The sequence below is a fragment of the Rana temporaria genome, chromosome 1 (genome assembly GCF_905171775.1).
Source record: "Rana temporaria chromosome 1, aRanTem1.1, whole genome shotgun sequence".
NCBI classification, from domain to species: domain Eukaryota; kingdom Metazoa; phylum Chordata; class Amphibia; order Anura; family Ranidae; genus Rana; species Rana temporaria.
The window spans coordinates 295,911,218-295,938,695 of NC_053489.1; the positions used below are offsets into that span (position 1 = coordinate 295,911,218).

Sequence of the window (27,478 nt, forward strand, 5' to 3'; positions counted from 1 at the left end):
CACCCCCCCCACGAGGTACGAAATTTAAAGGAATATTTCACTTTTATTGTTTCACTCTAAGCATTATTAAATTCACTGCTTCCGAAAAAATGGCAAATTTAAAAAAAAAATGCATTGATACATGTCCCCTGGGGCAGGACCCAGGTCCCCAAACACTTTTTAGACAATAACTTGCATATTAGCCTTTAAAATTAGCACTTTAGATTTCTCCCATAGACTTTAACAGGGTGTTCCGCGGCTTTTCGAATTTGCCGCTAACACCCCATATTGTTCGTTGTTCGCCGAACAGGCAATGTTCAAGTCGAGCATGAGTTCGACTCGAACTCAAAGCTCATCCCTAATTAACATGTACAACCTTGAGGCCCAATAAAATTCAGCCACATATTTTAACATAGGATGACATGGATTTAACAAGGATATAAAAAGTATAAAATATGCAGACATGGATCATGGCAAGTGAAATATGAGTGAGTATGAACATCATCTCCATTGGAACTATATGATGGTAATTTTTTAGAAACGGTCAATATACAGTAAATTGTAAAGCATACAAACTTATTAGGGTAATGTCACAGGGATCAGCAGGTTAGTAAAAAACTGAGATTTTGATGACGACCTAAACTTATGTGTTATCCCTTTAATATGTTAAGGCCGAAATTAAGGCAAATTAACAAAAGAGAGGAGAGAAAAAAATATATACAGTTGTGCTCATACGTATACATACCCTGGCAGAATTTTTGATTTCTTGGCCATTTTTCAGAGGATATAAATAACACAAAAACATTTTTCACTCATGGTTAGTGTTTGGCTGAAGCCATTTATTATCAATCAACTGTGTTTACTCTTTTCAAATCACAAAAAAAACTACCCAAAGGAATCGGATCAAAAGTTTACATACCCCAGTTCTTAATACCGTGTATTGCCCCCTTTAACATCAATGACAGCTTGAAGTCTTTTGTGGTATTTGTGGATGTCATTGATGTTAAATGGGGCAATACACGGTATTAAGAACTGGGGTATGTAGGCTTTTGATCAGGGTCATTTGGGTAGTTTCTGTTGTGATTTAAAAAGAGTAAACTCAGTTGATTGATAATAAATGGCTCCAGTGTCCCTTAGACCCCTTTCAAACGGAGGCATTTTTTGGGAGTTTTTCAGGTGCTTTGGCATTAAAGTCTGTAAAGCGTCTGAAAGAAGCCTCATCTGCAATCCCAATGTGAAAGCCCGAGTGCTTTCAGAGCCCTTTCACACTGCCAGCGCCCGAAAAACGCTGGTAAAGCGCCGCTAAGACCCCTTTCACACTGGGGAGTTTTTCAGGCGCTTTTGGCAGTAAAAAAAAAAAAAGCTCCCTCAATGGGAAGGGGGTTTTAGGACCGGTGTATTCAACGCTCCTAAAGCGCTGTAAAGAAGCTGCTTGCAGGCCTTTTTTGATGCCCTGCCAGCGCAGCGCCTCAATGTGAAAGCACTCAGGCTTTCACATTGGGATTGCAGATGCAGTTTCTTTTAGGCGTTTTACAGGCGTTTTTTTTTATGCTAAAGTGCCTGAAAAACGCCCCAGTGTGAAAGGGGTCTTAGGGAAATTTCCCCATGGTTTCCTTTTGCAGTGACAACAATTTATTAGGCTGTACATACACTTCAACGTAAAGCAATTTAATTACTGACCCCAAAAAGCAATGCTCCAAATCCAAGTTTTTGGTCCCGAAAAACCCTGATCCAATAAACGTGAAGTATCAGCCCCTTAAATATTCTGAGAAGTTGCCTCTTGTGTTTCTTGTAGTTTCTTGTTTTTTGTATGTTTACAAAAAAAAAATCATATATTATCCAGTTATTTAGTATAGTGAGTTAATTTTTTAATCAAATAAATGTTTAAATGTCACATAGTATCTTTTTAAAGTTAAATTTATTTTTTTATCTTTTTGTCTCCCAGTATTTTCGTGTGTGTTGTAATTTTTATTGTGTTTTTTAAATATTTGTTGGAAATTGTTTAATGCCTTTAGTGTATACTCTTTTACCATTTTAGAGTAGTCTGAACCTTCTTTTGTATCAGCGGGGCAAAGTTACCATCTCCTAATCAAAAGTGACATTTTAAACTTCTCCACCATATTTTTTTCTGCCAGGAGTATTTTTTGCTCAGGCATATGAGTAAATTAAAAAGTATATCTGTCAGCATGTCATCTTATATCCAGCTTTAACATAATGTAGGAAATAATGATCTGTTTCTGCAGCTTGACTTAGCCACTTTTACTTGAACTTGCAAGTCTAATAGATGACATGTTCAAATACATGCTTTTGTATTTACAAATTCTGCCATGCCTCAAAAGGTTACATGCTTTCATTTTATTACATACATAGCACATGTTAATTGTGTAAAAGGTCATGGCTTACTTTTTATTTCTAGTAAAAATGTTCATAATTTATACATTAGTATACATTGTATGTTGAAGAGATTATTTCATCCGTGCAAAAATATTACTTATAGTATGTATATTTCAACTTTCATTACAGAAGTAATGTCATAGAAACTTAAAGCGGAGGTCCGCCGTTTTTTTTTTTTTTTTTATAAAGCCAGCAGCTACAAATACTGCAGCTGCTGACATTTAAAATATGGACACTTACCTGTCCAGCGTGCCCGCAATGTTAGCACCCGAGGCCGACGCGTGCCTCGGATACTGCCGCCGCCATCTTCGCTAAGGGGATTGGGAAATGAAGCCTTGAGGCTTCACTTCCCGGTTCCCTACTGCGCATGCGCGGGTCACGCTGCGCAATCGAAATATCTATGCCCGGAAGTGGGTGCAAACACCTGTATTATACAGGTATCTGTACCCCCTTCCCCCCTGAAAGGTGCCAAATGTGACACCGGAGGGGGGGGGGGGGGGTTCGAAAAGCACTTTTTGTGTGAACCTCCGCTTTAAGACCTGTTTGACACTTTTTTTAGATACATTGATTTTCTGCATTTTTTTTAAAGTTGTATCAGCCTGTTATGCTGCTGACTTTGCATTATTTTAACAATATATACAGTAGATAATTTAACATTAATTTGTTAGATTGCTTTTATTGATGTTAGCTTTAGTCAATAAATGTACAGGCATTAAAAACTGACCTTACTACCCAAATATTGTTTTTGCTAGTGAACAACGTCAAACCCTGCAAGATAATGAAATGTCACTGATCCTGCAGGAGGTAGTTGCTGAATTGGTGTAAATTACAATACTGTTACATAGTTGGTAAGGTTGAATAAAGACAACTGTCCATTCAGTTCAATCTGTGTTGGGTGTGTGTGTGTGTGTGTAGAAAAAACATTTCCCATATCCCTGTGTGACAGGAAGTCAGGTAAATCTGGGGGTGTTGTCACAGACGGGAGATACATGTCTGCCTTGTTTAGAAAATTCACCAATTACTATCGGGTGTCGGCTGCAGAGGTAGCCAGAAAGGTTTAAGGACGTTGGATAGCTTCAGCTGTAAAGAATGAGAAAATGAAGGCCTCTATAAGTTGTCCAGAGGATTACTACTGAATGCTGCATCCTGAGGCTTGTTGAGTTAAGGAGAGCAGTGAGCTGAGGAAGACTTCTGAAGGTGAAGTGCTTGTTGATATTATTGCTGTGTGATAAGAAAATCAAAAAGACTATTGTTTTCTGATGGAAGACCAGCAGTGTCTGCCCAGCAGTAGGCTGTGCCAGACTCCATAGGTAGGTTCCTGTGTTGTGAAGGTAGACGGCCTAAGTGGCCAGGGTTTATTTTATTTTATGTTTTGTTTTGTTTATGCTGTTTGGATGCTTGCACTTGTTTCCAGCAATATGGAAGAATAAAGCACAACCCTTGTTTTTTCAACCACCCACGGCTGCCTCTCTGTATAATTCAGTGTGTAGTGAACCCACTCAGGAGGTCACACACCCCCGCTCCCGAGCTAACCCCTTAAACATGGTGGAGTGCCGCGGGCAGTTAAAGTAAACCCAAAATGATGGAGATACTGAAGCAGCTGGCTATAGCAAATGCAAATCAACAGCAGACAAATGCAGGTTTGCAGCGGAGCCTTGCAGCTCACCAAGAGAGCATTGCAGGCTTGGAACAGAGACACCAGCAGCAAATGGAGGCCATCATGAAACCGCTTCAGAGACAGCAGGCCGAGGTTGGGAGTCAGGCCAGTAACATATCGACTTTTCGGGTAAGCCACTTATTGCCAAAGATGACTGTAGATGATGACCCTGAGATGTTTCTGACCAGGTTTGAGAGAACAGCGGAAAAAGAGAGTTTGACTAAAGAACAGTGGGCTGGACTAGTGGCCCCCCTATTATCTGGAGAAGCCCAAAAGGCATATTTTGATTTGGAGCTTGCAGATGCAAAAAACTATGATCGGTTAAAAGAGGAAATATTGGTACGTTTTGGTGTAACCATGGCTGTCCGTGCTCAGCGGGTTCACAATTGGAGTTATCAGCTGAAGAAGCCACCTCGATCACAGATATATGACCTCATCCATTTGGCCAGGAAATGGCTGCAGCCAGAAACTCTGTCCGGACCAAAAATTTTGGAGCGAGTAGTCATGGGCAAATTTCTTAGGTCTCTTCCTAACACCCTGCAGAAATGGGTGAGCCATGGCGGTCCGGAAACTGCAGACAAACTAGTAGACCTGGTCGAAAGGTACCTAACAGAAAATGTGTCCCCTTTCCCCAGAGACGCACAGAATTTCCACCCCAAGACCAGACCCTCCCCACCTATAGGTAAGACTGCATCAAGGGATGGGGGTGGAGAGAGGGACCAAAGAAAAACTAAAGGTATTATCGGGACCACTGCTAAGGGTTGGCGAGAGCGGCCTGGAAGACCCATCCCACAAGAGAGGACCAGAAGGTTGATTTGTTACCGTTGCCGGGAAGAGGGACATGTAGCAGCTGTTTGCCCAGCGGTTGATGAACACATGCAGTGTGACTTTCTGACAGAGACGACAGTCCCTTTTTGCAACCACATGCACTGCAGTAAAGGGGAATGAGAAACCTTTATGTAGAATGTGCTTAGATGGTAAAGATGTTGTGGTATTGTTGGATTCAGGTAGCCTAGTCACCTTAGTGAAAAGTGATCCAGTGGTGGGAAAAACCTTACATCCTAGGAAAATGGCTGTAGTTTCTGTACATGGGGACACTCGAGAATATCCAGTGACTACGGTTTCCTTTGAAACCTCCCTCAGTAACTTGTGTCACCAAGTGGGTCTAGTTCCCCGACTGCCACATGACGCCATTGTGGGAAGGGATTTCCCAAAGTTCTGGGAACTCTGGGATTGCCTAGATTCCCCAGTAAGTGGTACTTCTAAGCCTGAACCATCTACTCCAGAATCCTCTAACTGTGAGGATTCTCCTGAGTTTCCGTTCTCAGTCTTAGCAGGGGAAACGCCAGTCCCTAGGGAGGAGACGGCTACCTCAGAAGAGGAACATGGCCGATAGGGTTTGATGACCTCGAGGTGCACAGAGAAAATGTTATCACTGAGTAATTGAGGGACCCCACATTGCTAAGAGCCCGGAAGAATGTAGTGAAGATAGATGGGGAGTTAGTTAACCCTGACGAGAGGGTTGCCCTCCCTTACTTCATTATCGAAATGGACCTGTTATATCGAGTGTTACAGAGGATAGAGGACACCATTGAGCAACTGGTGGTGCCTAAACCGTACCACAAGATGGTGTTGGAACTGGCCCATGGGCACATTCTTGGGGGACATTTGGGAGCAGAAAAAACCCGGGAGAGAATCACCCAGAGGTTTTATTGGCCTGGGATCACTAAGGAAGTGGAAGTGTACTGCTCTTCCTGTCCAGTGTGTCATATTACTGCACCCATGCCACATTTCCGCAGTCCGTTGGTACCCCTGCCCATTATTGAGGTCCCTTTTGAGAGGATCGCCATGGACTTGGTTGGCCCCTTACTGAAGTCCACTAGAGGGCACCAGCACATCTTGGTAATAATGGACTATGCCACCCGTTACCCAGAAGTGATTCCTCTCAGAAACACCTCTGCTAAAACCATTGCTAAAGAGTTATTTCAGGTTTTCAGCTGTGTGGATCTCCCTAAGGAAGTCCTAACTGACCAGGGCACCCCGTTTATGTCTAGGGTGACTAGTGAACTTTGTAAACTCCTGAAAGTGACCCAATTACGTACATCAGTATATCACCCTCAAACAGACGGGTTAGTGGAAAGGTTTATTAAAACCTTAAAACAAATGTTGAGGAAGGTGGTGGATAAAGACGGAAAGAATTGGGATTATCTGCTACCTTATCTGATGTTTGCCATAAGAGAGGTTCCCCAATCATCCACAGGGTTCTCTCCGTTTGAGTCATTGTATGGGAGGCACCCCTAGGGCCTACTGGACATTGCCAGGGAAACATGGGAGAGTGAGAGTTCCCCTCATCGAAGTGTGATTGAACATGTGGCACAAATGCAAGACAGAATTGCCCAAGTGATGCCGATTGTGAAGGTACATTTAGCCCAAGCCCAGCTGGCTCAACAAAGGATTTACAATCGTGGGGCCCAGGTCCGTTCCTTTGCACCTGGTGATAGGGTGTTGGTCCCCACGGTCGAAAGTAAATTCCTAGCCAAATGGCAGGGTCCCTATGAAGTGTTGGAGAAAATGGGGGTGGTGAATTATAAAATTAGCCAACCGGGAAGACAAACCTGAGCAACTCTCTCACGTGAACTTGTTGAAACCATGGAAGGATAGAGAGTCCTTGGTCGCTAAGACTACCCGATCTTCTGCTCTGTTTAACCTGGCTGTCCCTGAAGTTGGGATAGCGGAGACTCTGTCCAAAACTCAGCAACAGGAGGCTAAAGAGTTTGTGCTCCGAAATAGGGAGAAGTTTTCAGACTTGCCAAGTTGGGTCTCCGGAGTTGAATATGACATTATCACCACACCAGGGGATAAGGTCAAGTTGAAGCCTTATCGAAATTCCAGAAGCCCGGCGAGAGGCAATTCACCAGGAACTAAAAAAAATGCTTGAGCTAGGGGTGATAGAAGAGTCAAATAGTTTCTATATCCTGCTGTGTTATTGCCCTACTTATTTTTGTGTCACCAGCAAAAACTGATATCGAGCTACTTATCCCACCCTCAATATCATTTATTCATTTATAAATAAATTAAACTGAATTGGGGTACCCCGCTAACCACTCTAGACTATTCTGAGTACATGTTATTGATCACAACCCTTTGGACATGCCCCCCATAGCCAGTTATCAATCCAAGAGCAATCCTTATGGTCCATGCCAACAGACCTCAGCTTATAAATTAAGCATTTATGGGGGACTGTAGCAAATGATTTTGCAAAATTTAGATACACCATATCCACCGAAATACCTTTGTCCAGATGGCAGCTCACTTCCTCGTAGAATGTTAAGAAGGCAGGACGGGTGAAGGGGAGCCGTGTTGTGCACTATAGAAAGGATCTTGCAGCTTCTACTGCTCTCTGTGTCATTGAGCTCAGACATCAAGCTCTTTACTACCACATCTGTCTACTGTGTGCATGTGCACCCCTCATGTGATCTGCCTGTACTGTGCTCCTCTGTGTCAGCAACATGTCAGCTTTGTGAAAACAAGCTGGGACTAGGTAGGAAGAGTTCCTTTTCAAGTAGGGGCTGTGATGGAAAGGGAGGGGGCCTGTTTGTGTACAGAGATGGGCCATAGGCTTGTGTGTTTACAGATTTGTGTATTGTGGGGTGGACATATACATACAGGTAAGAGGGGGCTGACATATATACAGGTGTTGGGGGCTGGCATATATTCAAGTGGGTAGCACTTGGGCATGTTGCTGGTCAGGCTTGGGGGGGGCAACAATTTCTGATGGCAGGCTGCCCTGGGCAAGAGTAACCTTTCATTAACCCATGCTGATTACTGTTGAGGCCCGTACACACGATCAGACTTTTTGACAACAAACCTCCGACGGACCTGTTTTGCAGACAATCCGACCGTGTGTACGCTTTTTTATCGGACATATGTTCACTGTGAGAACCGGCAACAAATGTCAGATGGAGCAAATTTGATCGTGTGTACACAAGTCCATCGGACTAAAGTCCAAAGTACAAACACGCATGCTCAGAACCAATGCTAAAGATCAGACAACAATAGCAGAAGTTGCCCAAAGGGTGGCGGTAAAGAGCAGAAAAAACATCTATTACATCACTACGTTCGTGTTTGTTGGCTGAAAAAATCCTGCCGTGTGTATGCATACCAAGTTCATGGACAACTCCCTTCTGACAGAAATCCAAGGAAAATATTATTTTTACTCTTCTCCACTATGTGTCTTTCATAGTCTTTTTTTTTTTTTTTTTTTTAGATTTTTTTTTAGCTGCCCCGATTGCCCTTTTACATCTCACATTGCATACCTTTTTATGTTGGAATGCTGACAGTGAATCTTCCACTATGTACTTTTTAAATTACCTTTTTTTTGTCCTTAACCACTTAAGCCCCGGTCCTTTTGGCAGCTAAATGCCCAGGCCAGGTTTTGCGATTCGGCACTGCGTCGCTTTAACAGACAATTGCGCGGTCGTGCGACGTGGCTCCCAAACAAAATTGGCGTCCTTTTTCCCCCACAAATGGAGCTTTATTTTGGTGGTATTTGATCACCTCTGCGGTTTTTATTTTTTGCGCTATAAACAAAAATAAAGCGACAATTTTGAAAAAAATGCAATATTTTTTACTTTTTGTTATAATAAATATCCCCCAAAAACATATATAAAATTTTTTTTTCCCTCAGTTTAGGCCGATACGTATTCTTCGACCTATTTTTAGTAAAAAAAATCGCAATAAGCGTTTATCGATTGGTTTGCGCAAAATTTATAGCGTTTACAAAATAGGGGATAGTTTTATTGCATTTTTATTAATTTTTTTTTTTACTACTTATGGCGGCGATCAGCGATTTTTTTCGTGACTGCGACAATAATGGCGGACACTTCGGACAATTTTTGGGACCATTGTCATTTTCACAGCAAAAAATGCATTTAAATTGCATTCTTTATTGTGAAAATGACAGTTGCAGTTTGGGAGTTAACCACAGGGGGCGCTGTAGGAGTTCACCTAGTGTGTGTTTACAACTGTAGGGGGGTGTGGCTGTAGGACTGACGTCATCGATCGAGTCTCCCTTATATAAGGGATCACTCGATCGATACGCCGCCACAGTGAAGCACGGGGAAGCCGTGTTTACATACGGCTCTCCCCGTTCTTCAGCTCCGGGGAGCGATCGCGACGGAGCGGCTATAAACAAATAGCCGCGCCGTCGTCCCGGACCGCTCCCCGAGGGAACCCGACCGCCGCATGTAGCGGGGGGGTCCCGATCGGACCCCCCACCCGCTAGAAGGCAAGGACGTACATGTACGCCCATTTGCCTGTACGTGCCATTCTGTGGACGTACATATACATGCGGCGGTCGGGAAGTGGTTAATATGACATTTTATGTTTTGGTTTAGCCACCCAGGTTTAAGCTTTGGTCTTCTATATTTATTACCCTTTGTAATGCACTTGGTGAAACATTTATTTAGTATATTCCTAAAGCATTCCCATTTTTCCTCCTTGTTCAACGTTTCAAGGATTTGGTCCCCCTTAACATCCTGCAGCATTAAACGCAGTGTAGAAAAATTGTCTGTCTGTCTGACATTTATAATTGTGAAAGGAGAGCCAACTCCACCTCATAATGCAAGTTAGGGGGCCTGTACTGTAACATACACCGACTAGTAATTTTCTGCTTTTGTCCACCTTTTGGAGTTTCACCCATATCGACCCCCCCCCCTGCACCATCACTGATGTCATTCCGCTCTTCTACCCGTAAATCATTCCTGATATAGAGACACACCCCATCCCCCTCTCCTACCCTCTCTGTCCCTCCGAAAAAAAGGAATACCCTTGGACATTTGCCAGCCAGTCATGTGAGCTGTCAGACCAAGTTTCTGTTATTCCCATGAAGTCCACATCCTCCTCATGTAATAGTAGCTCCAGTGCCTCCATTTTATTGACTAGACTCCTTGCATTTGTAAATATTCCCCTGAGTTTAGTATTGCTGCATTTTTTTTTTATTTAGTTTTTTTCATATGATTTCTCAGGCTCAGGATTTTGGTTTGGTAACTCATTAACCCTGGGATTAGATGTTATGGATATGATATCACTAGTGTCTCCACTAATCCCCCCCTGTCCTATGCGAACTGCCGATTGTCGCTACCTCTAAACCCTCCACCCCAACACCTAGTTTAAAATGCCCCTCCAATTTTGTGTCCATCTTTTTTCCCAATAGAGCTGTACCATCCTCATTAAGGTGCAGCCCATCCTCTACTAAAGAGTCAGTGACCGATTTGAGAATTCAGCCCAGTTCTCCAGGAACCTGAACCATTCTTTCCTACACCAGTTCCTCAGCCACTTGTTCAGTTCCCTAAGCTCCTGCTGCCTCTCTGGTATGGCTCGAGGCAGAGGCAGTATTTCAGAGAAAACCACCTTGGTGGTCCGTTTTCTCAGTCTATTCCCTATATCCCTGAAATAATTTTTTAAGACTCTCCACCTTCCTCTCACTTTGTCATTGGTGCCAACATGTACCATGACAACTGGGTCTTCCCCAGCCCCACCCAATAATCTGTCCACTCGCTCTGCGATGTGCCGAACCCGAGCGCCCGGTAAACAACACACTGTTCGGTGACCACAAACTTCATGGAAGATTGCCCTCTTTGTCCGCCTAATAATTGAGTCCTCTACTACCCGTACCTGTCCAACCTTCCTTGCATGTTTGCCCCCCTTACTGGAGCCGTCGCTTCACTGGCAGCTAGGTGAGGGCACCTGCTCCAGCACTGCCACCCCTGAGCTTATATCCTCAGCATTATGCAACTTGGCATATTTTTTGGGATGTACCAACTCAGAGCTGGCCTCCCTAGCGCTCTTCCCTCTACCCAACCTTTTTGTCACCCAGCTACCTACCTCTGGCTCCTGTGCCTCCATGTCTCCAACCTCCTTCACTGGCCCCTGTCTGAACCTGCTGGGTAACGTCCAATCGCCTTTCCAAGTTGTTGATGCTGCACAGTGTTGCCACCTTGTTTTCTAGATCCAGGATCTGGGCTTTCCAAAGAAACTAGCTGAGAACTCACACAACAGTATTCGCCCTTGATTGGTTTATCAAGGAATGCATATTTGGAGCGGGATGTGCACTGTGTGGCATCACCAATTCTGTTGAACATTTTTACTCATTTTAATAGGGATATAATTAAAGACGTCCTATTGGTACTCTATCCAGACACTACAGGTAATCAATTTACTTCACAGCCCCTCTCCGCACCCCGTGCACACTTTTTAGCACTCCACGTCACCACACAGCACCACAGGTAATACTCCCAAGTCACCACATGTAGTACTCCTGATCCCCACAGGTAATAATCCCAGTATTCCAAGTCACCCCAGATGGTACTCCCAGTCAGTGCAGGTAATACTTCCAGTACTCCAAGTCAAGTCACCACCAGTATTGCTCCCAGTCACCCTAGGTAATTATCCCAGTACTCCCAAGTCACCACAAGTTGTTCTCTCTGTATTACTCCCAGTATTCCAAGTTATTACGGGTGTACCCCCCAATACTCGCAGGTACCACAGAAATTACTCCCAGTACTCACACATTGATCACTGCTCCTTCTGTCAGTATTTCCCTGCCGCTTCCTCCTATAGGCTGTTCCTCAGTCCCTATCCTCCATGCTCACCTGTCAGTGAGCACTGTCTCGCGCTACTCCACCTGTCAACTCAGTTACCATTCCCCCATGCTGATTCTGCTGTCTTATCAGCCGAGCCACGGCCGGTGCCTCCCTGGTTCCCGGGCCACCCGGTTTGCAACTCCTCCACATGGCAGACACATGTGCAGCATCCTTCTCTCAGCACTCGGCAGCCTTCATGCAGCATCCTCCACACAGCTCCTCCTCCATTCATTTACATTCTGCCCAGTCCCTAAAATTGAATCGTCTTGCTTTCAAGCAGTTCTGAGCTGGCAGTAAAGTGGCACAAAGTGCAGGGAACCATAAATGCTTGGACACCTATTGGCAGATGTCAAACTTCCTTGTTCCATGACCAATTTGAAATGAAAGATTTTGCTTAACTCTGAATACTTTCTCAAATATGTGCCTTGCAAGAGCCAATATAATAGGTGTGACCAGGGCTTTTTTTCTCAGAAAATAGGTGTGGGAACTCAAACACTACCCCCCAAAACCCCCTTACCAAACCTCATCACATGGGTAATAGTGTGCTCAAATTTGACCAACAGTGGAAGGATCTTAAGGGGCAATAAACACCGGGAGTTCATTACATACAGATCACAGTGTTGGTGTTGGGGGGTACACACAGAGTGCATAGTTTGGGGGTGAGCTACGTAGAGAGTTCAGCCTCCTTTCACAACCGCTTACCTCTGCATCCCCCATTTACATCTCACTTTCACCCCTTTTCAGCTCTTAGCTCTCCATACCAACCCCCCCCCCACCCCACATACACACACATCTTCTCCCTCCCTCGTAAAAGCTCCACCATCACCCATATGTCTTACTTTTGTTGCCGGCTCTAGTACTTTTTGCACACTGTAGGTGGCTTCACCTCTCTCGCTTGCAGGGAGATTATCCAGTGGGGATGCCAGGATCTGCACTTTTCCCCCCCGAGAACCTGCACCTCTCTTGTCCACATCCTGCACTCAGTGGGAGGCACTCAGGAGATCAGATCTGTGGGAACCGGTGAGAGACAAGCTGTCACTTGTAAACACAGGAGTCAGACTTGTGTTTGCAAGTGATAGTGGTAGGCAGGGAGCAGAAGTTCCAGCTGAAAAAAAGCCCTGGGTGTGACTAAAGGAGGTACCACCTTGACAGATGTGTTTGGCATTTTACAGATGTGTCATCTTGAGAAAGTGGGCTGTATGGTTTTCAGAGTGGTATTTATTTTTTTCTTACATGCTTGGTTTCCTATTCTGTACACATCACTCTTTTTTCCCCTTATAATACAGATGTTTTATGGGGCTCTTTTTGTGAAAGCACAGTGAAGTATTTTAGGTCCTAAAAGCTTTAATAATTTTCTTGTCTCTATTTTTGTCTGTTTCAGAGGAGCAAAACAACAGTGAAGAAGCTAAGCATTGGACAGACTGTCATTGCAAAACACAGGAACACGAGATACTACAGTTGCAAGGTTGCTGAGATAACGTCTCAAACATTCTATGAAGTTGAGTTTGATGATGGATCTATTAGTAGAGATACATTCCCTGAAGATATAGTTGTAAGTATTTAAAGTATTATGAGAGTTTTATTTTTGGAAGTTAGCTCTCTGGTTTAGTATTTTATGTTATAAAGGTTCCCTGTAATTTACAAATTGTTATCTGTTCCTGTTGAGTACAGCATTTTGTAAAGAAACTGTGAGTACCCAGAGAGCTGCAGGAAAGCCTGTCAGAATCTAGTTTTGGTGCCTGTTTAGCTGATTTCTTACTGAAAGCGAATCTTTCTTTACATAAGTTTGGAAATGGCATTTGGTGTCATCCTTTTAGACATTTTAGTTGACTAAGAGCTTTAGTACTTTGACCTGTAGAATAGTATACAGGAAAGTCATAGGAAAATGAAAAGGCTTTCTCTGTATACTATTTATTAATTAGTTATTAAGCCATGAGTGTTTGCATGACAACCAGGCAAGTAGCATTTGTAGAAAGAGCTCTTTTGCCTCTTCACCACCTGTATCTATCTATCCAGGAGTATGACCCCCCCCCCCCCCTCCTAACCTATTCTATGGAGATATGGAGGAGGGTGAGGTGAAGGCACAAAAGGATCCTGCAGAGGAATTTTCACCTTTTGCCTTTTATTGGGCACAAGCTAAGACTTCACTTCATATGCTTTCTACTGTGGCCTTACTTACTTATGTGGTGCACAGTAGCCTATGTCTAACAGCACCAGAATCTCCTCAGCCTAAACAAATCCTAAAGGCACTAAACAGCTAGCAAAGTCTAAAAATAATTTCTCAATTTAGCCCATAAGACCTAGGGCACCTCCTACCAGGACCACCTTCAGTATTTTTGTATCCTTCGAACAGGAGGGTAACCTGTCCTGGACCCGGAGGTCCCCAAGTCTCATGGGCTGTCCTTTGGGTACTTACAGGGCCAGCATTGCATCCTTCTCCTGCCCAGAACGATACTTCAGCCTATGGGTTGAAGTGGGTGTATTCTTCCCCTTTTCTCAATGCCTGGAGAGGGCCAGTACTACTGCTGATGTCAGGAGAGTAAGATAGTAAAGCCCGGGATGTGTTCCTTTGTCCGCCGCAGCCTGGATTAGCAGCTTTCCCACCAGCAGCATGGCTTGCCACACTACAGAAAGTAGGCTAAAGCTTTTCCCAGGCTGATGGGAAGAAGGGGTGGAGCTCCCGTGCTCCAAGCTGGCCCACGTGAGATGTCGGAGTGTTATTTCCAGCCACGGTGACCTCATCAGCAGACGCTGGTTCCAGTCTCCTTAAAGGCGCAAACAGCGGCTGAATCAGACGGCTGGTGTTTTCTGAAGTGACACCTAGCAGAGGCTGCAGAACACTTAAAGAGCAGGATGGATCCTTCTGCAGCACCTGCACAGGCAGTGTGAAGCAGGCTCTAGCACCAGCACCTCACAGGTAAGCCTGAGGGTCCTTCCCTCTTGCAAATCCTATGGGGATGTGTTTTTCTTTTTACCATGGGCTTAGTAGGACTTGGTGAAGGGGGCACCTTTTGCTTTCTCCTGCACTAGGGTGTGTTGTGGAGATTTGGATGGTCTAATGATGGCCAGGTGGTCTTCTGTTATGCAGGCCAAGACTCGGGACAAGGCCCAGGGGCTACCACCCAAAAGAAAATGTGCAGTCTGCATGGGAAAATTGAGCTCCTCCATGGAGTAAAGCAGTTTGCCATACATGCATAGATAACCTGGTCAAAGATGACCCAGCTGTATCTTGCCAGAAGATGCTTACATCTGTAAGAGATGAGCTAACTTCAACATTTAGCTCTTTCAAATCCCTAATTGACAGAATGCATGTCCCCTCTCCAATGGATAAAAGGGGTGATATTCTGTTACACAGGGCTTAAGACTCATCAATTGTCGCTTTTAAACCAGCCTTGGTATCCACACGTGTGGCAAGAAACCTTGGACTGTGGTTAACACAGATATAAATGCACCTTTCTACAGGAACATCAAGGGAACAGATCCTTAAGTCCTTCCCACTCCTCTTTTGAGTAATGGGTTTTCTACTGCTGAGGCAGTTACAATGATTGCTAGGACCTCAGCTTTGGTAAATTAGGCCAAAAGTCTCTGGCTCAAAACATGGTCGGGTGACTCCACCTCTAACTGGGCTTCCTATATCTGGCAACCACTTGTTTGACCCTGGGTTTCAGGAAGCACTAGAGCGCATGACTGACAGGAAAAAAGGCCTTTCCAGAAAATAAAAACAAGCCGATTGTCCCAAATTTTCTTAGAGGCCAAAGCAAAGAGCAAGGGCCGCAAGAAAAAGTAGGCTCAAGAAGCATTGGACAGGCTACAAGGACAGAGGAAGCGGGGGGTCTTCTTTAAGACTCGACAACCCGCCAAAGCCACGGTGACTCTTGTAGCCCAGTGGGAGGAAGATTGAGGGCATTCCTCCCACAGTGGGTAGCAGTCACCTCAAGCCCATTCATCTTGGACTTGGTGATTATTGATTACCAAGCCTCCCCAAAATGGTATACAAACGACGGCCCTGTGTCTCCAGATTGGAGACTTGATGGATCAAAAAGTCCTGATCCCGGTCCCTCAGTCAGATAGGGGCAAAAGCTTTTATTTTATTCACATATCTTTGTGATCAAGAAGCCCTTAGGGATGTATTGCCTAATTTTGAATCTCCAATCTTTAAATCGGCCGATTTAAAATACGAACACTTTTGCATGGAGTCAGTGTTTCCAATCAAGAATCTGTTCTACCCAAAGTGCTTTATGGAAGCCCTGGATTTAAGGGATGCCTATTTGCACTTTCCGATTCATCCAGCACACCAAAGGTTTTTGAGACTAATGGTGAAAATAGGATCGGAAATCCATGCATCTTTACAAAAGTTCTGGAAGAAGCATTGGATCTGCTAAGACTAAGGTCGATTTACAATCATACCTTACTTGGACGACCTCCTGGTAGTAGCAGAGTCGCACCAGAAGCTAGAGAAGGCTCTCCAGACGATTCAGGGGTTTCTCCAGTCCCCGGGCTGCTTGATCAACATGGAGAAGTGCTCTGATTCCGACCCAGAAAGTAACATCTACGAAATTGGCTTGATAGAACAAAAGATTTTCTTTCCTCACGCAAAAGTGTTGAACATGACTCAGATGATTGCATCCTTGCAAACCAACCAGTGGGTTTCACTCAGAGAAATCTGAAGAGCAGTAGATCTAATGACCTCTTGTTTTCCTGCAGTACAGGGGGCAAGGTTTGACCAACGACCAGTGCAGATGTTCCTCTTAAGGAAATGAGACCAACCCACAAGTTCTTGGGATATGGTGGTTCAGATGCCATCCAGGGTACAAAGAACCCTGTGGTGGTGGAGATTGCTACTTCACCTGATCAAGGTTTTGGAATGGTGCATTCAGGTATCTCAAAGGATCATGACAGATGCGAGTTCCTATGGATGGGGAGTCCATCTGAACAGTGCAGTAGCACAGGGTAGATGGTCCCCTGTGGAAGCAAGGGAGTCTTCAAATCAAAGGGAGTTGCTAGCAGTACAGAGGGACGCCAGATGTGTTACCCATGTGGTCATGACCTCCAGATTCAACAAGAAACTGGACAGGGTTGTGACCAGGTCTGTGGGTCCCCTGACCTTTTGCGATGGATGCCCTGATGGTTCCTTAGTCTCTGTTTAGACTGGTGTAAGCCTTGGCCTTTTGCACACAGGCCAGACAATACTGTCTCAAGGCCCTCTGTTCCACCCTGCTTCTCAGTTGCTTACTTTAATGGCATGACTGTTGAAATCCAGATCCTAAAGAATAGAGGTATTATTGATTCTGTCATTTCCACTTTGCTCAAAACAAGAAAATCTACATCTCATAGGGTCCATCGTCACATTCGGAAGCCCTATTTTGGCTCAGGTGAGAGTAGGTTCCTTAACATCCTGGAATTTTTTTGCATTCTTTGCATCCTGGCCTTCCTTCATTCTGACCTGGCCCAGCATCTGGTTCTTAATACTTTTATTTTAAAAACATTCAGCTTTACACTCTCTTGTCAAGATCTTTATACAAGGTGTTGCTCATGTTAATCCTCCCCTTCACTTCACCCACATATGAGATTGCACAGGAGGGGGGCCTTTCTAGCAAAGCTTCTGACAAATTTCCAATTTTTGCTTGAACATAATTGGATGATGTAAATCAGCAGAGCTTCACCTCATTCACTAAGCTAAGGAAAATGTATATTGCATGTGAACAGCCTATTTGATGAAACGCGTAGGTGTGGCTTGCGTCCCGACGCCATCACGTCTCACACAACAAGCAGGGACAGCGGGAGGATTCGAGGAGAAGACGCCGAGATCAGCCGTTCTTATAGGCGGATGCCTTGTTTCATATGCATGCATTGTCAGCCCAAATGTAAGTGCAATACTTTTTAAAATAAATATCGCTGTTGAAGCAATATTACGCTATGGGGATTCTATTTTTTCTCCCTTCTGAGATACTTCTGAAGGTATCACCTAGGATCTAGGAACCGGATACCCCTCAGTCTCGTTGGGAGACTATAATATCCTGTGCCCATACTGACCGCTGTAGTGGTCATTAGCTTCGGTAAGCAGACTACAACACTTTACCACTTGGGTGTTTTCTGGTGGATAGATCGTTTGGATTATTTCTGATGTCACATCTTGAATATTATATCAGCGATTCACCTGATTCACATTGGATTTTTCATTCTTTGGATTTTCTAATTATTACTACATGTGTTTGGACTTCACTCATTTCACTTGTTTTTCATCTATTATGAATTTTTGATTTTCTGTACATCTGGAATCTTTGCATATTCATATATAATTTATATATATATTTTTTTATATTGTTTGTGTTTTTTATATATATATGCCTATGTTCAAAGTGTAGGTATCACTATCAATCACTATTAGTTTTTGCGCTGTACCTATTTTTCTCACTTGTCCTTTTAATTTGTATCTACAATTTTTGGTACTTGGCAGCATTTACACTTATTTTTTTCTGCGCAGTGTTTTTTTCTATTAGAAATTTATTTTCTTTGAAAAAGTTTTTCCCACTGAACAGCCTATTTGCCTGTAGTAAATTACCCCCATATATGAGAAAAAAAACATGGAAGATTTTTATGTCCATCCTCCTGGAGAAAATGATTGTGTATTTTTCATGATAGGTTCAAGTCGGTAGTGTTATTGAAAATAATTTTCTCCTTCTCTTTCATAGAGTAGGAACTAACATCAGTAGAATGTATGTTGGTCATCCAGGTTTGCATCTTTGTGTGTTTCCTTACCATTCACGACAAGCAGGGTGTGGTAGATAAAAACGTTGTCGTGCCATGTTAAGCAAGCATTAATGGGTAAAACCATGCTTTTTTGCCTGACTTCTGCATAAGGTAATGAACTTACCAGAAATAAACCATAGAAAGTACATAGGATTTGATTTTGTTTGGAATTTTAATTAAACTATGTATATGTCTATGTACATGCAAATACTGCTATGCGTTTGTTTTTGTTTTTTTTTTGTAATGAAAGATTCCTTTAATCAAGCTATGTAATCACTTGGAAAAGATTTTGAGAGGGTTTAATGCAGTAGTTATACAGAATATAAAAACCTAAGACAACATTGTTTTCTTAGCGCCAGGGAATGTTTTACACATCATAAATATAACGCTAAATAAAAAAAGAAGCAGGCAATAGGAGATGCAAGTTAAGAATCTTCCAACATATGACTGACAGGCATTTACATCATTATTCGGTTTGAAGCCACAATAATGTGAGTGCCTGCATCATTGACAGAGATGAATGCATTGCATAATCTTCAACTAAAATATAGTATTCCCTGGGGTTTACAGCTGTACGTTTTCTATATCTAATGCTTGACATTTGCCCATCTCCAGGTGTTTTTGAAACCTTGTCTTTTGGATCTTATTTGGATTGAAACAATGTCTAGAAATATTACAATGCTCTTTTTAATAAAGGTTGGCAATATTTTTTCACTGCTCAGTAGGGATGAGCTTCGTGTTCAAGTCGAACTCATGTTCGAATCGAACATCGTATGTTCGACTGTTCGTCGAATTACGAACGTTATGGGCCGTTCGCGCCAAATTCGAGTGGTGTGTCATGGCCCATAATTCACTGCAGCATCGCAGTGCATTACTGGCTGATGATTGCCCAAGCATGCACTATGACCAGCATGCTTGGCCAATAACAGCGTGCAAAAAATGGAGAGCCATAATTGGCCAAGGCCAGGGTGGCTTTGGCCAATTATGGCTCAGGGGGTTTAGTACACACCCCACACTATATAAGGCCACCTCTGTGGTGGCCTTGTGTAGTGTATGGTGGTTAAAGACAGAGAGTGGCAGAGAGAGAGAGAGAGAGTGTCATTTTCTTTGAGTTACATAGAGCAGGCAAGAAGGCGAGTCGGTTACAGTGTGTAGAAGATATATATGCATCCCAGGTGTTGTGTGTGTGTGTATATATATTTATACACTGTATTGAGTTTAGCTAGATCCGCTCTTCCTAATATACTGACAGACAGGCAGGTGATTGTGCTAGCTGCAGTATTTTCACTTGGTGTACTGTCTGTGTCCTCTGCACAGTGTGCACATAAAGCTACGTGAATACGATTGCTGCTGTTCTCATAATAATACCACAGGCAGTGGCTGATCAGCAAGTATTCTCACTTGGTGTACTGTGTCCTCTGCACAGTGTGCACGTAAAGCTATGTGAATACATTTGCTGGTGTTCTCATATTAATATTACAGGCAGAGGATCTGCAAGTATTTTCACATGGTGTACTGTGTCCTCTGTACAGTGTGCACCTAAAGCTACGTCAATAGATTTGCTGGTGTTCTCATAATAATACCACAGGCAGGGGATCTGCAAGTATTTTCACGTGGTGTACTGTGTCCTCTGCACGGTGTGCACCTAAAGCTACGTCAATAGATTTGCTGGTGTTCTCATATTAATACCACGAGCAGGGGATTTGCAAGTATTTTCACGTGGTGTACTGTGTCCTCTGCACAGTTTGCACCTAAAGCTACGTCAATAGATTTGCTGGTGTTCTCATATTAATACCACAACCAGGAATCTGCTCATATCAAGATAGAAGAGCCCGGGGGCGTGACCGGACCCAGGTGTGGTGGAGTGTGGAGGTGTGAGACATGTAAGACACAGAGAGGTGTGCGTCTCCCTCAGCCCTATGCGTAGATTAGTATCGCCAAGGTTAATGCCGGCATTTGTCGGTGAAACAGTGGTCTTAATGTTCTATTTCTAGCCATCTAGCCATCATCGCGGCTGAATACTGCAGGCGGCTTGTAGTGATATAGATGTATATAGTGTCCAGTACTCCGGTTAGATAATTGATATCTTAGATGTTAGTATGATGACTTATAAATTACGTTGTTTCGCAGCAACACACCAGGCTCTCCAGAGAACGCAAAATGTAATTAACTTCCAAAAAATAGAGAAGGGGAACAAAAAAACACTCACATTTGCCAACATCCGAAATATTGAATAGAGGCAAGGTTACTACCAAGGGCAGTGACAAGGCGGACTTTTAAGGCAAAACAGGGACATTAGGTTTAGAAAGATATAAACTTTTATTTACAAAAATACAATAAAATACATAGAAAAAATACAGAGTATACGTTCAAATGCAAAAATTCCTTTTCACTAGCTTCACACTGAGTAAGCATTTTGACTATAGTACTAATAATTTAAAATAAAGGAAATATTTTACTCACTGTATTTGAAGCTCCACCTTGCCAGTTCCGGTCTTCTAGTACACAGCAGTCTTTTCTTTCTTCAGTTTCCAGTCTCCAGAGAATAATTCTGGGGTTCCAAACTTGTTTAGTCTTGTATATCAGACTCTTATGTCACAACCAGACATTAGAGTCACAGCACAGCTCTTGTGTCTCCATCAGACTTCTGCCCAACTCTCAGGATTTTTTTTCATCACCGACTTCTGTTACTAAGTCCTGAAAATGCGCTTCTGGTCACTTGAACAACACCAATGTAGTGATCTCATAAATGATATCCAACACAGAACCATAAGATCCAATGTACTGAAGTCAGAGAGTGCATTTGGTTGGGAATCAGAAAAAGAAAAATTGCGCTAATCAATTGTAAATTAAGTGAATTAATGAGGAGGCTGCAATAGCGTGAACTAACACAAAACAAATAAAAAAGAAAGAAAAATTGCGCCAACCAATATTAGATTAATGTAGACAGTGAAGTCCTTTGTGCCTTCTAACAGTGAGGCACAGAAAGAGTGTGCACTCAAAAAGTGCATAAATAATAAACAAATGGTGAACAAAGAGTCCAATAATAAAGTCCATAAACTGAATTCCGATCCAAACAGCACCCAGTGTGAAGATGAAACAGTTGTGACCCGCCACCGTATGGACTGAGGCTTACCACAAAGTAATTTGATAACAGCGTTAATCAAATTGTTGCAGGATATTTCCAGAACATCGGATAATGGCTAAACATACGCCGGGTCACGCTCCCTTTAAGGAATCCACGATGGGGTGCAGCAGCATACAATAGCGAATAGCGTCCTCACACCATGTCACAGCCCAGTCCCATCACAGTTCCCAGAAAGCAGCACGCTCCATTCACTAGAGCACACCTGCCTAGTGCTTACTCCTGCTGTCGAGTGACCTGCCAGTAAATATAGCAGACAATCGACAGTTAAAGCCAGCTTTAACTGTCGATTGTCTGCTATATTTACTGGCAGGTCACTCGACAGCAGGAGTAAGCACTAGGCAGGTGTGCTCTAGTGAATGGAGCGTGCTGCTTTCTGGGAACTGTGATGGGACTGGGCTGTGACATGGTGTGAGGACGCTATTCGCTATTGTATGCTGCTGCACCCCATCGTGGATTCCTTAAAGGGAGCGTGACCCGGCGTATGTTTAGCCATTATCCGATGTTCTGGAAATATCCTGCAACAATTTGATTAACGCTGTTATCAAATTACTTTGTGGTAAGCCTCAGTCCATACGGTGGCGGGTCACAACTGTTTCATCTTCACACTGGGTGCTGTTTGGATCGGAATTCAGTTTATGGACTTTATTATTGGACTCTTTGTTCACCATTTGTTTATTATTTATGCACTTTTTGAGTGCACACTCTTTCTGTGCCTCACTGTTAGAAGGCACAAAGGACTTCACTGTCTACATTAATCTAATATTGGTTGGCGCAATTTTTCTTTCTTTTTTAGTGCATTTGGTTGACTTCTAATAACAAACAATGATGTTAGTATGATGACTTATAAATTACGTTGTTTCGCAGCAACACACCAGGCTCTCCAGAGAACGCAAAATGTAATTAACTTCCAATAACATACAAAGTCCAAATTCCACAGATGATACAAAAGTCCAACAGAATATAATTCAAATCTCTTCAGAGACCTTTGTCTCCATACCCATACAGAGAGAATACCGTGAATACATTCTCTCTGTGACAAGACTGACCTTCCAAGATTTTTATTGCTTGTTCACTGAATAGCTGAGCAATTTGATTGGTTGTCTTTGATCTGAAGGACAGGATCTACATCCTGTCTTCTAGAGTGCCAAGTAATTGTCACTCCCAGCAGGAGTCACTAATTAGTATTAGGGAGCTAACTAGAATACATTCTTGAATACCAATAACCTCCAATAAGTAATTAGATTACCTGTGGCCTAAGTAATGGTTTGATGTGTAAACGAGATTCCTCCTGGACCCCTGCACACTGACAATTGACAAACCTCCTTTGATGTGTAAAATCTAATTACAGGTCTCATGTGTAAACTAGACTTCGTCCTGTCTCTTTGAATTACAGGTTCGAAATCCGGCCTGATCAATTTTAGACCTATAACACAATAATACGACACATATATATATATATATATATATATATATATATATATATATATATATATATATATATATATATATATATATAAATATCTACACATCTAAAAGATGGCTGTCCCTTTGATCTGGGTTTGGCCACTAACCCTTTTGGTCAGCAAACACCTTTGATGTGTAACCTTGAATGCCTGTATGTAAACCATGCTATATATATATAGATATATATATATATATATATATATATATCTCTATGAGATATATATATAGAGATATATATATACATATAGATATATATATATATAGAACACAATATTTCAAATACCTACACATCTATATTAATATTACAACACGGCTAAGCCCGGTCAGTTGACTTAATCTACTTACTACTACACCGGCTGTGTGGCTGTCATCTTGGAGCAGACGGGCTCCCCCCGCCCTTTGTCGACTGTCCGGAATTCCTCTGGAGCTGCGTGTGGAGCGACTGCAGCGCCTTCTCTACCGGCGCCTGTGACTGGAGGATTGTGGCTCGCGGTGAGAGTCGGGTGGACTGGCCAGCGTGTATCGTTCCTGGAGCTCCATGCAGAGTAGTTACAAGCCCGTCTCTCGGCACCTCTGGTAGACTGTGACCTGCTGTGGGAGACACGTGATCGGCCCGGCGAATACCTGCACGCCTGAGATCAGGTTGGTGGTGGCTCGCTTGGGCCAGTCCTTCGGAGGCACCTCGGAGACCGCCTCCCCTGGATTGAAGGGGGAGAGGGAAAGGACAGTGAGCTGTGAGGTGTCCGGCACTCTGTACACAGAAGGACGCGGGGCCACAGAGCAAACGGCCAAGAGAAAGGAGGATGCCCATCAAATTTAACGTCAAAACCAAAAACAAAGGACTGATTGAGTAAACACTAAGTGCATTGTTCATGGTACTGTGCCGGACACAATTGAAATATTGTATGTAACAGGTGTTGTATACACACTATGTGGTTGTTGCACAGGCAGTAGAAACCAAAAGAGACAGATTTTTTTTATTTTTTAAGCAAATGGAACGTATTGATGCATAGGGATTACTTTGAATAATAAAATCCAGCACGGTGCATCTTTATAAAGACGTGATAAAGGGGATAAAACTGAGTATACCATATGACAAAAAGTGACTCTCCAGATTCCTCCCCCTTCCATTTTTTAGGATCTGTTATGTCCCCTTGTTACCGTGTATTGGAAGGAAAGATTTTGCTCTCTTCCCTTTTTTTCATTTTTTTTCCCTCTGGAAAAGTTTTCAAGCTATGGGGTTGGAAAAATTGTCGCTCCTACAGTTTTTATTGCTTTATAGCCTCAGCTCTCCCCCCTCTTTTTTTTCTCTCCTTTGTTAAAAGGTTGGCATACGTAGATACTCGAGTGAAATTGGGGTCAGAGGAAAAGGAAATCTCCCCCCCCCCCCAATTTATTTTCTGTGGTCTTTCCTTTAAAAGGGAATTGAGTCAGAAGCCAGAAGCTGCTATGTCGGTGCCACAATCGTTACGGTCAGCAAAGGAAAAGAGTGGCCCCAGCCACTGCAGCAGCCGCCAAATTAGATAAATATGCTCATACATCAGATCATACCCCGACCAAAGGGGGGCTGTCGGCCCAGGTTAAAATAACAACAGATAGGAAGAGTCAAGGACAAATGGCTGCCGCAGTAATTAAAAATGTCACCAATAAAAATACAGCAGCAGCTGATAAAAGGGCTGATATCAGTTGAGTATCAGTTTCCCCTGCAGAGGACATTCCCACGCTATAGGATGTATTTTTGTTGCTTTACGTGAGCAAACGGACACTGGGAGAATTGTGTGACCGAATGAGGGGCATTAAAGAGGAGTTGGTCTTAGTGCGACAAAAGCTCCAGAAAACAAATGAAAGGATAACAGAGCCGGAGGGGAGGATTTCTTAAATAGAGGATGAATTACACCCAGTAAAACGAGGTTAAAACAATGAAAGTGAGCAAGCTGGACGATAAAAAAAAATTGATAAAATCTAAAATAGACTTCGGAGGGATAATGTGAGGCTTGTGGGACTTCCGGAAAAGTGTGAAGGGACTAATCCTATATCCTAATCCGTACTCTCTCTGTGGATCTGCCCCACTGTGTGTGCAAATTTACCTTTAGCAAAAATTTGTGCTATTTGCCTATATATATATATATATATATATATATATATATATATATATATATATATATATATATATATATATATATATATATATATATATTACCCACAATGTGTTCATATTTTACCCTCAGTGTGTTCAAACCCTTCTGAGTCCCTTGAAATAATACCCTTTGATACCTCCCTTTCTACTCTCCCTCCCCACCCCTCCCTAAACCTTCCTAGTTGGTCCCTTAGGGCTTGTTTTGTGATCAGTCCATCCTTCACCACTCTTCCTTCTACACTCTCTCCCTTTTGCCCCCCCCCCAAACATCCCTCACACCATATCTAATTGCTATACACTCTCCTCCCACAGTTTCCCCTCTCGTGGTATGTGTCCCCCCTGACCCGACAATGCATTTTATTCCTTCCCCTTTAACTTCCCTTGTGTTCCTTTCTTTAATCTACATGTCCCTTCATTCTGTTGATAGCTGATCCTTTTTATCCTCCAGCCATATCATTGCACCTTCCGGGGTATCAAAAAAAGATGTCCTACCCAGTGCTACCACTCGAGCCGCGCTGGATATAATAGAGCATATGTGAGATTAAACTTTTGCATTTCACATTTAACATCTGTGAAACATGCCCTCCGCTTCTGCAGGGGGGGGGGGGAGAAATCATAATACAATAAAACATTAGATCCATCAAAAAAAAATATTCCTCTCTTCCCTTTCTCAATAGTGTTCCTTTATCCCTGCAATTCAAAAATGTCATTAACATCAATTGTGGACGTTCTCCAGGGGGAGGCGGCTTAAAGGGAACTCTATGCGCTCTTTCTATCAAGAACTGTTGTGAAAAACTCTTTCAAAAATTCTATAGGATTAGTCCGTTCACACTTTTCCGGAAGTCCCACAAGCCTCACATTATCCCTCCGAAGTTTATTTTCGATTTTATCAATTTTTTCGTCCAGCTTGCTCACTTGATCTTTCATTGTTTTAACCTCTTGTTTTACTGGGTGTAATTCATCCTCTATTTGAGAAATCCTCCCCTCCGGCTCTGTTATCCTTTCATTTGTTTTCTGGAGCTCTTGTCGCACTAAGACCAACTCCTCTTTAATGCCCCTCATTGGGTCACACAATTCTCCCAGTGTCTGTTTGCTCACGTTAAACAACAAAAATACACCCTTTAGCGTGGGAATGTCCTCTGCAGGGGAAACTGATACTCAACTGATCTCAGCCCTTTTATCAGCTGCTGCTGTATTTTTATTGATGACATTTTTAATTACTGCGGCAGCCATTTGTCCTTGACTCTTCCTATCTGTTGTTATTTTAACCTGGGCCGACAGCCCCCCTTTGGTCGGGGTATGATCTGATGTATGAGCATATTTTTCTAATTTGGCGGCTGCTGCAGTGGCTGGGGCCACTCTTTTCCTTTGCTGACCGTAACGATTGTGGCCCCGACTGTAGATGATGCTGGGAGGTAGCCTTGGAAGTTTCTAAGGAAATACGAGGGTAGAAAATGTGGGGAAGGTAAAAAGTGTGCAATTAAGCTCAAAGTGATGAGCATTATGATGCAAGGTGAACTAAAGGTCGGATAATGCTGTGTTGAAAAGTTGTGGGAGTATTGGTGAAGGTGAAGGGAGAATATTGAGGTGTAGAGTAAGGGCATGTATTATGTGATGAGCACCTAGATATATTATATCTAGGTGCTCATCACATAATACATGCCCTTACTCTACACCTCAATATTCTCCCTTCACTAATACTCCCACAACTTTTCAACACAGCATTATCCAAACTTTAGTTCACCTTACATCATAATGCTCCTCACTTTGAGCTTATTTTATTGCACACTTTTTACCTTCCCCACATTTTCGGTACAGTAATGCTTTTAGCTGCAATTAGCTAGCAATTAATATGTCTACCCTACAGTATCCTATGAGCATCATTGTACCTTTTAAAAGGAGTTACATTGTGTGGAGTTCAGAAAAGTATGTCTGTTGTCTTTAGGTTAGAGAAACCTCCTTTTAATGTTTTAATATGCTCTAAATATTTATTTGGCTCTTGGCTAACGAGTGGCATTTATTTTTGCACAAAATCAATCAACATGTACATTTGGCGGATGGCAGACAGCATATTAGGCAGGGGTGTCAAACTCCGTTTCATTGTGGTTTGCATCAGCATTATGATTGCCCTGAACTGGCCAGTTGTATCTGCATGACTAGATTTCCAGCGCACCCCACTCTTCCTTACATGAGATGTCAAAAGCAGTGCTGGGACAAGGTCATTTGGTGCCCAGGGCGAAGATGGCAAACTGCGCCCCCCCCCAAATTATCGTCACCATTGTCATTGTTGCTGATACTAAGCATTT

At 43.0% G+C, this 27,478-nt stretch overlaps 1 protein-coding gene across 1 annotated transcript in view; it reads left to right on the forward strand.

The window, feature by feature from the left end:
* KDM4C (lysine demethylase 4C) overlaps positions 1–27,478 on the forward strand; it is a 705,949-nt gene that overhangs the window by 612,687 nt on the left and 65,784 nt on the right. Inside the window, exon 19 of the mRNA XM_040357651.1 lies at positions 13,055–13,225. Within this exon, the coding sequence (XP_040213585.1) occupies positions 13,055–13,225 (171 nt within the window). The remainder of the gene's footprint in view (positions 1–13,054; positions 13,226–27,478) is intronic.